The sequence below is a fragment of the Austrofundulus limnaeus genome, unplaced genomic scaffold, assembly GCF_001266775.1.
Source record: "Austrofundulus limnaeus strain Quisiro unplaced genomic scaffold, Austrofundulus_limnaeus-1.0 Scaffold236, whole genome shotgun sequence".
NCBI lineage: Eukaryota > Metazoa > Chordata > Actinopteri > Cyprinodontiformes > Rivulidae > Austrofundulus > Austrofundulus limnaeus.
The window spans coordinates 846,625-859,779 of record NW_013952638.1 but is presented as its reverse complement, the minus strand read 5'-3'; the positions used below and the strand labels follow the sequence as shown (position 1 = coordinate 859,779).

Genomic DNA, 13,155 nt, shown 5'->3' with positions numbered 1-13,155 from the left:
GACTAAATAAGGGACTGTAGCACAGATAGCTGACTTTGCCACTGAATTATATTAAGATTATGAATAAAATACAAGAAACCAAAGAAGATATTTACATTAGATTTAAGCACACATGTAGATTTGAAAACTTTATAAGACTACAAATTCTCATATTTTATCAATATATGAAATGTTCCATGAGCCTTTGCTGCCTGAGCAAGTGTACAGATTAAAAACACAGACAAACAAAATATGGGCCACTGCACTGGCTCTTGGTTTAATCATAGAAAGTAAAAGCACTTTACTTAAGAAGCATTTCTTCCATTATATTATTGCATTTGGCCCACAGCCTTTGGGTAGATTTTCATTTTGGCCCTCTGAGGGAATAAGTTTGGGCACCCCTGCCCTAAAGTATTTTTTCCCCAAAAAAGTTAGCCACTCAAGTAAATGTAAGTCTGAGTAAATGTAACTAGTTACTACCCAACTCTGCAACCAACTTATTCATTTCAGCATTATTTATTTTTTGTTTTGGACAGTTTCAGTCCTCCACAGTTTAAACTGCTTGAATCTCCAGGTGAATGTCCAACTCGAAAGTGTTTGGGGAAAAGAGACACGTTTTTTGACTTTATCATATTTAATGTTCTAAACTAGCATAAGGATCCCGACAGCCTATTGTATTAAACAAAGTAAAAGTAATTTTCAGGTTTTTCGTTCTCTGAGAACCATTTCATCACTTTTGCTCTATAGAGGAGAGAAAACCATAAACTACACCCATACCCCCACAGTGCGTCTGTAAAATGTTTCCGTTTCCGGTGCAACACCGGAAGAGACCGTCACTTCCTGTCAGAGCATCTGACGTGTCTAAAACAGTTTTCCACCGGCTTTGGGTTTTACTCGGGGGATATTTATTATACGTATTATTGTTTTCTGGTAAGAATCGAAGTTTTCACCACCAGTTAACATTTACTCCAAGGTTAAAATAGCGTTTACTTTTCGCGGGCTTCCGTTTTACCTCACTGCATCTTTTACTGTGTGTTTCCTCATTAAATCCAGATTCGTGGTGACAAGATGCTGGATTTCTTCACCATCTTCAGCAAAGGGGGGATAGTGTTGTGGTGTTTTCAGGGAGCCGGGGTCACTGAGTCTTTCACGGGCCCAGTGAACGCTTTGATCCGCTCCGTGATCCTTCAGGTGAGCCACAAACGAGTGTTTTTGTGTCGGATTGTCAGACTGTCAGCACGACTTAGCTAATGCTAAGCTAATGCTAACGGTTAGCTTCATGGTAAAAGTAGAAGTAAACAAACTTCTTTTAGGTTTTAGAGAACGAAGAACTACCACATCTTGCCGAGTTTTTATAAAACTGGTATAACAGCTTACTCGTGTTATTTAGGCCACGTTTATAACAACATGTTGAGCTTGTGTTTATGTCAGCTGCTTTTTTTACCCACTTCTCATAGGAGCGTAGTGGGAACAATTCGTTTACCCACGAAGCTCTGAATCTAAAATACAAGCTGGACAATGAGTTCGAGCTGATTTTTGTGGTAAGTCAGTGAAGTGTACAATTCACCAATTAAAATATAATAACTGAGTGAGGAGTGTGTGGTCAATTATAGTCCACAAGTCACAAATTATTTTTATAAATTCATGAACATTTTTCTTTTACCTCCTGTCTGACTAGGTGGGATTTCAAAAGATCCTCACGCTGACGTATGTGGACAAGTTTATAAATGATGTCCAACGTCACTTTAGGGATCTTTATAAAAATGAACTGGAGCAAAAGGGTGCCATGAAGCTTCTTAACAACACCTTTGAGTTTGGGGATGCCTTCAGTGAGCTCCTTAGGTAAACACACACACACACAAATATATATCTGTGTTTCAGAGCAGATTTATAGTAAAAGAGTACATTTGTAATGTGTTACACGGACATCAAATGCCACAAACGTCTGGCTAATGTATTGTACAGGGTTCATGCAGGGTCTTAAAATGTCTAAAATTTGAAAATCAAAATTTTAGGCCTAGAAAAAGTCTTAAAAATACCCAGATTTTCATCCAAGGGCTTAAATTTTATTTCGTCAAGTCTTAATTCTTTTACTTTCGATCATTCCCGAGAAGCGTTGGCTGCATAAATAAACAGAGTAAAGCGCTGTAAACAGAGGTTGACTCAGTCTGTCTTCATGAAGTGCTAAGTTTGCTGCTGGTCTTGGTACGTGGTTAAACTACAAATCCTGTGATAACTGCAGGCAAAAAACGGCACAGTTTACTTCCATGTTTTCGACCTTTTTGCAGCTACAGTCCCCTTAATACGGCGGCTTGTTCACCTGCCCAAAAAAACAAAAGTTTAGTCATGTCCACTGCTTATTGTTTAAACATGAGAAAGTGTTTCCAATGAGACTTGGCTGGATGCCAGTGATTTTTACACAAGTTGGAAGTGGTCCACATCAGTCGATATGAAGGTCTCAGATATGATCGTTTCATTAAAATAATTTAGTGTTCTTGTATTAAAATTAAATATTATTTAATAGTTAAACTGACAGCAATAAAAGGCTTCCATGTTGCGATTTCTGGGACCATTAGAATGTTTCTGTTAATGTGTCTATTTGGTCTTAAATGTCAGTCATAATGGTCTTAAAAAGTCTTGAAAAGTTTTTAAGTTTAACTTACTGAAACCTGCATGAACCCTGATTGTAGTGAGCCATATTATCAGTTTTTTATCAAGACTACTAACACCGAAGTGTTAAAGATACATCTGTTAGTCTAGTATACGTGTTATAAAGTCACTTAACGAGGGCCACAAAATTTAAAGGTAATACTTTAAATTTGAAATAGTTTAATAGTTTCACTTTGTGTCACTGGATCTAGTGCAGTCTGTGTCCTGTTATCTGATGATGCCTTGCTTGGATGCATCATTTTTTTGTGTCAATACCTGCAGTAGAAGTTGGGAAAAGTGTATGGTTTATTATAATGACGCTTATTTATGTGTCTCTGCTGATCTGATTACAAGTGGACAGCTTTATTTTTTAATCTCTTTATATTTTGCAGCAATCAGGACCTTTTCATAATTCTATTCACCATCTGTTGATCCCTCTGTCWGAGGTCCAGTCACTGGGGTCAACGAGTCAGGCAGGGTAATCCAGACCTCTGTGGCGTGGTTCAATTCAGTTTATTTATAAATAATTGACAATTCACAAAAGCCATTTCTGAATCATGAATTAAATTGAATTACACATTCCAACCCAAGAATACAGTCAAATCAGTATATTACAGTAATTATATTACATTATAGCAGAACGTGATCATGGTTAACAGGGTCAAAGCCATGTAGTAATAAAATAATAAACATTTGAAATAGTCATTTATTGTTGTAAGTCCAGATATTGTTTATGTAAATGTTAGTGGAATACAGCACAAAGTATTGAATCAGATTCTGTCTGTTACATTCTGGTAGGCGCTCCCGCTTTACGCTAAAGCTGTAAAGTCTTGTATCTGAACAGCCAATGAGAGGTGATGTTACTCAAACTGACAGGAAGCACAGCAAAATGCACAAATCTAAACATTGTTTACATGTTAACAACATGGCACAGTCGCATGGAAAATGATGTAGCTTAGGCCCTGATGGCTTTCCATGGGGTCCACATGCCGGGGGGGTGGGTGGGGGGGAACCAGTGTTCCTGGTTGTTTCCTCTTGTGATCAGATCACCACAGGTTCATTATTAGCACTTGTTGTAAATAACAGTGATGTTAATGATGCTCCCCTTAATCATTGTTCGGTCTTCTCCTGACGTAAATCAACTATTTGAACACCAGAATGGCAGAGGAGAGCAGTAAAAGCCGAAACCCCGTCCCCATGAGGTCCTTTAAGGACTCCGAGAAATCCCAGAAAACTGTGAAGTCCATGATTGAGACAAAGGGTGGAGACAAGAGCAAGGAACAGGGGGGCAAAAAGAATAAAAATGCCAAAAAGGAGGGTAAGTGCTGCTCTTGATGATCCAAAAAAAAAGGCAAATTTTAAATGTTGGCATGCTTTGGTTGTAATATCAGACAATGGATATGTAATGTTTTCCAGCTCCTGCCGTTGAGCCCGTCAAAGTGGAGCAGGTGAAGACTTCGCCCACTGGCCAGAAGAGCATAGTGAATGGTAACCAGGGCTTGACTCCTGAGGAGATCATGCAAAGAAATAGAGAGAATTTTTTCCGCAAGCGTACGATGGGACCTTCTGAAAAACAAAAGTAATGCAGTTGATAGTTGTACCTTCATACTCAGCTGACACAAAGTATCACAGCAGTTATAATTTTTTTTTTATATTTGTACTTGCAGCACAAAGTCCCCGAAGCCTCAGAAGCCAAGAGAGAAACAAAACCGTGTTTGGGACAACGCTGGCAGCAGCACCAAGGAGCTGGATTACAGCGACAAGAACGGAGCTGCTTCTCCTGGTGATGATGAGAAGAATCTGGAGGCACAAACTGGCCCTGTACGTACGCGTTCTGCTAAACCTCGAGAGGTTCTCCTGCTGCAAAGTGAACTGCGTTATTTACGTCAATGAAGAGGAAGTTAAAGGTCTTGGATGTGTTTCAGGAAATGCAGGTGAGCTCCATGAAGGGAGACCTGCTGTCTGTGGACTACGAGTCCAGTGAGGAGGGGGAGATGGAGGAGGAAGAGGAGGAAGAAGAGGGAGTGGCTGTCAGTGAAACAAGCAAGACAAGGTAATGTAGCATTTCTAGTCTAGATCAGTGGTTCCCAAAGTTGGGGTCCTGAAAATAATTTTTGATTCAATTATACAAAAAAATGACAACTAAGAACATTTTTCCCTTTGTTTTTACAAAATAATAAGATTAGTATACTTAAAATGGACAAAAACGGCGTAATAAATATTGTTACTATGCTCTTGTTTATTTGACATGAAAACAATGTTTATCCACCGACAACAGCTGGGGGCACAGGTCTCTGTTACTGGTGTTTTGTGGGTGAAAGGCTGAAAAGTTTGGACACCCCTGGTCTAGATCATGGGTGTCAAGCTCAGTTACACAAGGGGGACAAAATTCAAAACCTGGTCCAAGTTAAGGGCCAATTTCTCTCAATATTTATTGAAAAAATATGTTGTTTAACTAATTATAGAAACACAAATTACCTTTTCCAGATTATATATTTTGTAGCATTTAGAACATATGTAACCTAACAAAGAAAATGATCAAATTTGACAAAAGACACTTCCTTACTTAAATCTTACTCTATATCAACTATTTGTTTTATTACCTCCGCCGAGGATGTAATGTTTTCAGTCGCGTATGTCTCTGTCTGTCGGTCTGTCTGTGGATGGCATAACTCAAAAACGTGTGGACGGATTGTCATGATATTTACACCACATGTTCATACTAGCACACGTAACACACCATTAAAATTTGGTGATGTTTCAGATCACGATGCGGACACAGGATTATTTTAATTCGAGTGAATCAGCCAGAAGTCGCGAGCTCCCCCAGCCCTGCACAGAGCTTCAGGAACGTGTTGCTAGGTTACGTGAATAACAGAGAAGACGCGGGCGCAACCGAGCCGTACCTGGTACCGGCCCACGAGCTGAACCACTGGTCCCCCGCCCGTCGTCTGCGTGCGGTGGTTCACTTCAGCCCCTGAACCACCGGCCCTCTGACCTGCGTCTGGGCCGGTGGTTCAGTCCGTGAACCGACCCGCAGGCTGGAGTGAACCACCGGTCTGACGCGTGTGATTCATCTGCACAGGGCGAGCTCGACATCAAGGAGCGACAGGTTCTGGGGCTCTGATGTTTTTCTGGATTCATTGTGTTCTAAACTATGCCATATCAAATGACTTCTCTACCTCTCCTTAGCACGGGTCAGGCCGATCATCCCACACAGCTGATCGCGCTGCAGGGCGCCACCTGAGCTGACGATGAAGAGAGATCAGAAAAACTAGTCCCAATAACCCCGGGCGTGTTGCTAAAACAAACAGTGGCGGTTATTAAAAACTAAAAATTCACAAAATAAGAAATGCCTTGTCCCTATTAGTGCTGCATAAATTAAATCTCTTGTCTCTCTCATCCAGCAGAGAGATGCAGCTGCTCTAACAGGGCCGAGCAGCTTCAAACAGAAAACTTCTCCCATAAAGCTCAGCCTGACAACAAATCAGCTGCTTACCTCAGAAGACCAATTTGAAAAGTCTTCCAGCTACATCTAACAGAGATGCGCAGTGCTGCAACTCGTCATTTCACTGTGGAACATCACCTGTCAGTCACCAGGGGCACAACAAGTGGGGGTGGCCACGGGGGGCTGTGCCCCACCAGTTTTAACCTCGAGTCCCAAGCTTTGTGCTTATTTAAATATTTCCCAGCTAAATAAGATTAGTAGACCCTTATAAATATAAAAGTTTTTTTTTAAAAACTAAGAATTAAAAATATGAATATATATATTTTACTTAAAATTTAAAAAAAGCTTAAAATAGTTCGTCTGAAAAAAGACACTTAGCATAAAATAAATGTCCTCAATATCAGGATGAAGCTTTTCATGAGGTTAGAGGCATTAAATAAAACATTTTAAAGCTATATATATAACTGGACTTTTATTTTGAAACAGTAGATGTTTCTCTTCCCATCAGGGAGGCTTTGTCAGTTGAAAATATTTGGAGTGGGAGTTTTAGAGCTTCATGAAGGTCTATAGCTTAGAACGCAGGATAGAAATCTGTCCCCAAACTGGACCATGATGCTTTGCGTTAGGCAAAGATGGMGGTATCCGCGAAATACTCCATTGCAGGGTGGGGGAAATTGGTCTTGGTGGAGGTTTGCACTCTCCGAGYGCTTCTAGTTATTACTTAGAGATAGGTTTAATCACAATATAGCATATCCATTAAAAGAAAAAGAAAACTCGTACTAAAAATCCACCTATTTGACTTTAAAGTAAGAAATGAATACAGAAACGGATAAAGTTGATTCTCTGTTGCTCTTTATACATCAAATCAAAAATTACTGAAAACGTCTTATAAAATGTTCATGTAGTTGGCCTTTTGTCATGAGAAGAGTGCACTAAATGCATATAATAAAACCCTAAAACTATTTTATAAATGAATGAAATATTTTATTCATTTCTTAAAAAGAAAATAAATTATATGTAAAATAAAAGAAAAAAAATATACAAAAAAGAAAAGAAAAATAAGTACAATCACAAATAAAGTGAAATGAAGGGCAGCAGAAAGAAGAAAAAATATATCTGCCTTTTTTACCCCCAAGAATAAATACAGACAATAATCAACAAATAACAAATTTAAATTAAAGTATTACCTTTGGGACCACATAAAATGTTAACAAGGGCCAGATTTGGCCTGCGGGTCTTGACTTTGACACATGGTCTAGAGGGCATCAGAAGTTTGTCTCAAATGTAGGTAGGTAGCTGAACAAACCCTTTTTTTATTTTATTTTCAGTCCCAAAAAAAGTGGTGGCTTTGGAGGAATGTTTGGGATGTTGAAGGGTCTGGTGGGCTCCAAGAGTCTGTCTCGGGAGGACATGGAGCCAGTGCTGGAGAAAATGAGGGACCACCTCATCGGTACGACTTCCTGTCCCCTCTCCACACACCGTCTGAATTCTGCAGCGTTTCACTGTTCGCTGACTGTCGCTTTTTTTCCTTTCCGGTCTCACAGCGAAGAATGTAGCAGCCGACATCGCCTCCCAGCTGTGCAACTCTGTCGCCAAAAAGCTGGAGGGGAAAGTCATGGGCACATTCACCAGTAAGTACACTTCACAGCCATTTACCCTTCTGAGAACTGTCAACACACTGGGAAAAAAAAGGGAAGGCGATTACAACAATGTATTTTGCCAACACTGGCTGTAAACACTGAAACAGGACCTTCCACATAGTGTTATTTTCCCAGAATGCCTCAAAAATGAAGGCAAAAGTTACTGACGTTCCCACTTGGCAGATTTTTGATGGCTTTTAGGGGTGTGTGAGAAATCTTTGTGATGTTTGTGTGTTTAGCTGTGGCCTCAACAGTAAAGCTGGCCCTGCAGGACTCACTGGTGCAGATCCTGCAGCCGAAGCGCCGGGTGGACATCCTGAGAGACGTCATGGAGGCGCAGAGCCAGCGCAGGCCCTTCGTCATTACCTTTTGTGGCGTCAACGGAGTCGGAAAGTCTACGAACCTGGCAAAGGTGAGTTTGACTGGTTGTGATGGTTTTACCTGGTTTCTGGAGTCCATTTTGGGGAGAGGGATGGCCGGATTTCCCTTCTGGGCTTTTTGATTCCACAACCCAAAGGAGAAGTGGGGAAAAAAGAATGAATGGGTGATAACTTGTTTCTGCAGCTTTATGGTCTTGTTTTTGGTCCTGTAAGTCGGACTCCTCTCTCTGGGTCCAGATCTCGTACTGGCTGATAGAGAACGGTTTCAGTGTGCTGATCGCAGCTTGCGATACGTTTCGTGCCGGAGCGGTGGAGCAGCTCCGCACTCACCAGCGCCGCCTGAACTCTCTGCACCCCCCAGAGAAGCACTCTGGACACACAATGGTCCAGCTCTACGAGAAGGGCTACGGGAAGGATGCAGCCGGGATCGCTATGGAAGCCATTTCCTACGGTACAACTTTTCCCCCTCAGAGGCTCTCTTTTTTACGTTATAAGTAGACTGTGACTCAGTAGGATCAATGATTATTTGTCACATGTTGACCRCCTTTGGTCTCCCTCAGCTCGCAACCAGGCTTTTGACGTGGTGCTGGTGGACACGGCTGGGCGGATGCAGGACAACGCCCCACTGATGACCGCTCTGGCCAAGCTCATCRCTGTCAACATGCCAGATTTGGTGCTGTTTGTTGGGGAAGCGTTGGTGGGCAACGAGGCAGTCGATCAGCTGGTAAGACCACCGATAGATGGCTTTGTAGGATGATGTTTATTCAGATTCAGTGGGTTTTTTTTATGGATCATTAATCAGTTAGTGTCAGTAAGAATTTATGTTCAAAAATATTAATGACAGGTAGACARAGTGACTTCAGGACAGAGTTTAATGAAGGACTTGGTCCCAGAATTTGTTGTCATAAAACAAAACTTTGCATCTCCTTTTGGCATTAACAAAACCAAAAACTTTTAATTTAAATAGTCTAATTAATACAACCTAAATCTCTTGGTTTAATGCAGGAGTGTCCAACTGTTACACAAGGGGCCAAAATTGTAAACCTAGTCCAAACCAAGCGCCATTTTCTGTCAGCAGTTATTGAAAACATTTTTTTAGTAAATTATTCTCATAACGTTTTCTAACGTTTAACTCGATKCTAGTGACAAAAAGAGAAACTATAAACCTGTTTCATTTTTAACGTAAGATCTTAGGGGCCAGAATAAATGTTAACGAGGGCCAGATTTGGCCCACTGGCCTTGAGTTTGACACGTGGTTTAGTGTTTTGGTTTGGCAGTCAATGAAGGTTTTAAAATGCTGCATTAATTAGGATTAAAACCTCCTCAGTGTGGGTAAACACAGACAGTTTTTGAAGATATGTTTTTAATTCATTATTTACTGTTTAACCAAGTGGTCTGCAACATCACATGAGTGGCAAGCTAAAATAAAACAAACATTGAAATACAAAGGAAATACAAGAACAAAGCAAGGTTAGAATAGTTTTAAATTTTTCAYAATAGTTTAGTTTTATTTCCTTGACTTCTTTTCTTTTAATTCAGTTTMGTTTTAATTAGTTTTTAGAGTGAATTTGCTAGTTTTTWTTWRSCCMWWMMMYKRWKGGKYMMMWYMRRRGSMWTKGGRRKKRARKKKYYTKKYCMARGRMMMMAMMAWYKRRRMMRSYKGRAMSGGGGRWYSRAMCYKSCSGKTYCMRRAMMAMYYCCCYKSCMMMAMCYYCYYMMMARRMMMYTKSYTTTWWTTTTYYYWMMRKYMWWRKYMARGRAAWYCCMAAWTKGRMYTTKSMRSYTTYYYCCMAMYTTTKKTKKYMWKRWTTKGSMRRMSRRSMSYKRRSMRSMRSMRRWTKKKAAMMARKYYTKKTWMMAAMCMWWARGRRSCMWWARSYKSYYSSMRSYWAWKKKGRAMYYSYYYWWTTKRARRAAAAAAARRWTTKKTTWRKYMRKYCMMMWKGSCYWAAAWWAAMYKRRRAAMMMSRAAAMMAAAARRWWARRWWAAAWWAARSYTTWWTKRWYYYMMMRKKGGGRAAWKKKSMMMWTWMYKSMRSYYMAWWMMRGRRRRGGTGAGATAGAATAGAGATAAATGAAATAAAAACACACCATACACATGTGATATATAACAATGTACATATACCAGTGCACATATACAATATGCACGTATATACATATATACCGTATAGTACAGTAAATAAATAAATGTATATGACGGTGCAAGATAATCTATTTCTGTTTTATCGTTAAATTTTTTTGTTAGTTTTTATTCAAGTTAACAAATTTTTTTTTCATATTCATTTTTTGTTATTTTATTAGTATTAACTGTAATAACAAAGTCTAGTTTAAGAATAGTAAAATATTAAAAGCATCAGACAGTTCAGAGGAGTGTTGATGCTAAAACTGTCCAGCAGAGGTCAGCATAGCTCCAACATTCTGCTTTCCTTTTGAGTCAGATGTTTTCCCCACACTCTCCTCCTCTGCAGAACAGCACTAAGCTGAACACTTGATTATATGCATTTTAATCCCAGCCTGGTCCAGTTTCACCTGAATAATTCTGTTTGTTTCCTCCTCGTGTCCTCAGGTGAAGTTTAATCAGGCTCTGGCTGACCACTCGATGTCCGACAAGCCCCGCCTCATAGACGGGATCGTTCTCACCAAGTTCGACACTATTGATGATAAGGTAACGATATCCATCTTAACGTTCACTAATCAAGTTTCTGAATGCAGTAGCTACAAATGTTTTGATTTGTCATTCTTCTAAACAATAAATATTAGGCAGCTGGAAAGCTGATCGTGCTTCATGCGTCATGTCCTCCACCTCTTCGCAGGTCGGTGCAGCCATCTCCATGACTTACATCACGGGCCAGCCTATTGTGTTCGTGGGCACAGGTCAGACCTACAACGACCTGCGCAGCCTCAACGCCCGCGCCGTGGTCGGCGCCCTGATGAAGGCTTAAACCCGCGGCTGCATGCTCCGCGTTTTTAGCCGTCGTCTCAAAGAAGCCAACCGCACCTTTTCCGAGCTGCCGTGACATGTTCCAGGACCGCCACTCTTCCATGCTCTCGTACTGCCCACCTTCGCATCAAACGAACGGAACCCGGAGAAGATTCGACTCTCCAAAGTGCAGGACAGCCGTCGCACCTCGACGTGAACGTTTTTCCCTTTTTAGGGTGTTCTTTGAACTTTTGGGCCAAATTAAAAGCACCTGAAATAAGCTGGCAGTAAATGACATTTTAGCTGGACCTTGACTGGATCACCAGTTCCCTGGTGCCCACAGAACAGACTTGTGATGCATTTTGTCTCTGTTTCTTCCTCTTTGTGGAACAGGAAGCAACCCGTTTCAGAGGAGAACTCAGCGACCATAGTGCCTCCCTGTTCTTATTTAACAAACACATTACATCAACAACTGGCCAATACGGATCCAGACGTGAAACCCCATCAAGCAGTATTTATCGGGTTAGAAGATAAAACTGCTAAAAAGATACATTTTGGAATAAATATTCTAGTTTCTCTGACTCTGTAAATCAGAGCAGTACATTAAACTTTAAATACACTATTTATTACCCTTATTTTTTTCCCCTCAATAAAATTTCAATAAGCTCTTAGCCTAAAACAGTTTACTGATTTTTTTGTAAAATCAAGATTTTGCTGCTTCAGTTTAACATTAAAGAGTCAATTCTGTTTTGTTGGGATATAAATACTAGGATATATGCTCCGGGACCTTTTAAATTAATTCCCCCCTTTTGATTTATTCTACATTTATCAGAACAAATAAGATAAAAAACCCTCTAAAATTGTGGTAGTGCAATATGAGACGAAGGGTTGTGCTGACATTTTCAACTAATTGATGAGAATGTAACCATTTCTAAATAAAGCTGCTATCTGCTAAGCCAGCCTGTATTGAGACTTGTTCTGTTGCATGCAGTTGAATCCATCTGTGGGAACGAGGGGCGCTCGGGGTGCTACAGAATCATCTAAAAGGGGCAGGTCATGGAAAATTCACTTTTTTAGCTGTTAAATGTATTTTGTTGTATTACTCTTGAAGAGTGCAGAAAAATTATAGTTTCCTGTAATTTTACATTACAGTATTTGTGACAGAACTGCCATATAGATCCCATCTAAATGATTTAAATGTGAAAAAAAGTGTCTCCTTTTAATTAAAGTGAAATGTCAAAAAAAATTATCTAGGAATGTTGTGTTTACAACCCATACTATTTGACTTAATAGGGTACAGATTTTCTCACAGCTTTAATCAGATAAACATGACAAGACAAATGTAAGGCTTGTTTTATTTATTTTAAAAATAACTTATAAATACTATACCAGAAACACATGCAAGTTGAAAAATTATACAAAAAGCTTACAAAGGATGTTTTAGTACAGGAATGGCAAGGAGCTCCTGGCAGAGAACTGCTAATGAAAACCTCTAAACATGATCAATAAAACACTTGCTTTTAGCAAGGAGACACAAGTTGCTGGTGTAGATTCTCAGTCATTAGGATATGATTTATCAAAAAAACAAAAACAAGAAAAAAAACTTAACAGAAGTTTTGTTCTGTAGTTGAAGACGTTTTGCTTCCCACTCTCCAGTTTTGAAATGAGAATCCCCAGATGGAAAACGAAAAGTCTTCAACTAGAGAACCGAAGTCCAGGTTTTTTATTTATTTATTTGATACTTTAGAGGTGATTCATAACCAAATCTAATTATTTGTTTTGGGAATATTTTGAAGACCTAAAAAACACAAGTGTTTTTTTTTTCTGCTTTATTTCAGGTCTTCAAAACACTCCTAAAAGAAGCTATTGATAAAGAATATATTTGGTGGAATATATTTGAAATTTGGTGAAAAAGTCTCAGCAGATCAGGGCCTGCATTTATCAAACTTCTCAGAGTGGAATTTTATACTTAAGTGCTGAAAATTTCTTAAGTTCACTCTTACCCTGATATTTAAGACTGCTCCAGAGAACTCTTAAGTGATTAATGGTGCGTTCACACCAAACGCGATTTCAGCATCAGGAGCAGCAGGTTTACATGCAAAGTCTATGGTGGACGCGCTTCAATCAGCGTCGGGAAGT

The 13,155-nt window shown here is 39.7% G+C and overlaps 1 protein-coding gene across 1 annotated transcript; it reads left to right on the top strand.

Annotated features, from left to right (window-relative positions):
• Nucleotides 1–806: 806 nt before the first annotated feature.
• srpra (SRP receptor subunit alpha) lies at nucleotides 807–11,975 on the top strand. Its single transcript, XM_014019961.1, has 15 exons — nucleotides 807–909; nucleotides 1,033–1,170; nucleotides 1,437–1,520; nucleotides 1,658–1,821; nucleotides 3,786–3,946; nucleotides 4,045–4,207; nucleotides 4,296–4,449; nucleotides 4,554–4,681; nucleotides 7,405–7,526; nucleotides 7,621–7,707; nucleotides 7,956–8,128; nucleotides 8,334–8,547; nucleotides 8,657–8,820; nucleotides 10,663–10,761; nucleotides 10,910–11,975. The coding sequence occupies exons 2-15, from the start codon at nucleotides 1,048–1,050 to the stop codon at nucleotides 11,036–11,038; spliced, it is 1,965 nt and encodes a 654-aa protein (XP_013875415.1). The 5' UTR covers nucleotides 807–909; nucleotides 1,033–1,047; the 3' UTR covers nucleotides 11,039–11,975.
• Nucleotides 11,976–13,155: the final 1,180 nt, after the last annotated feature.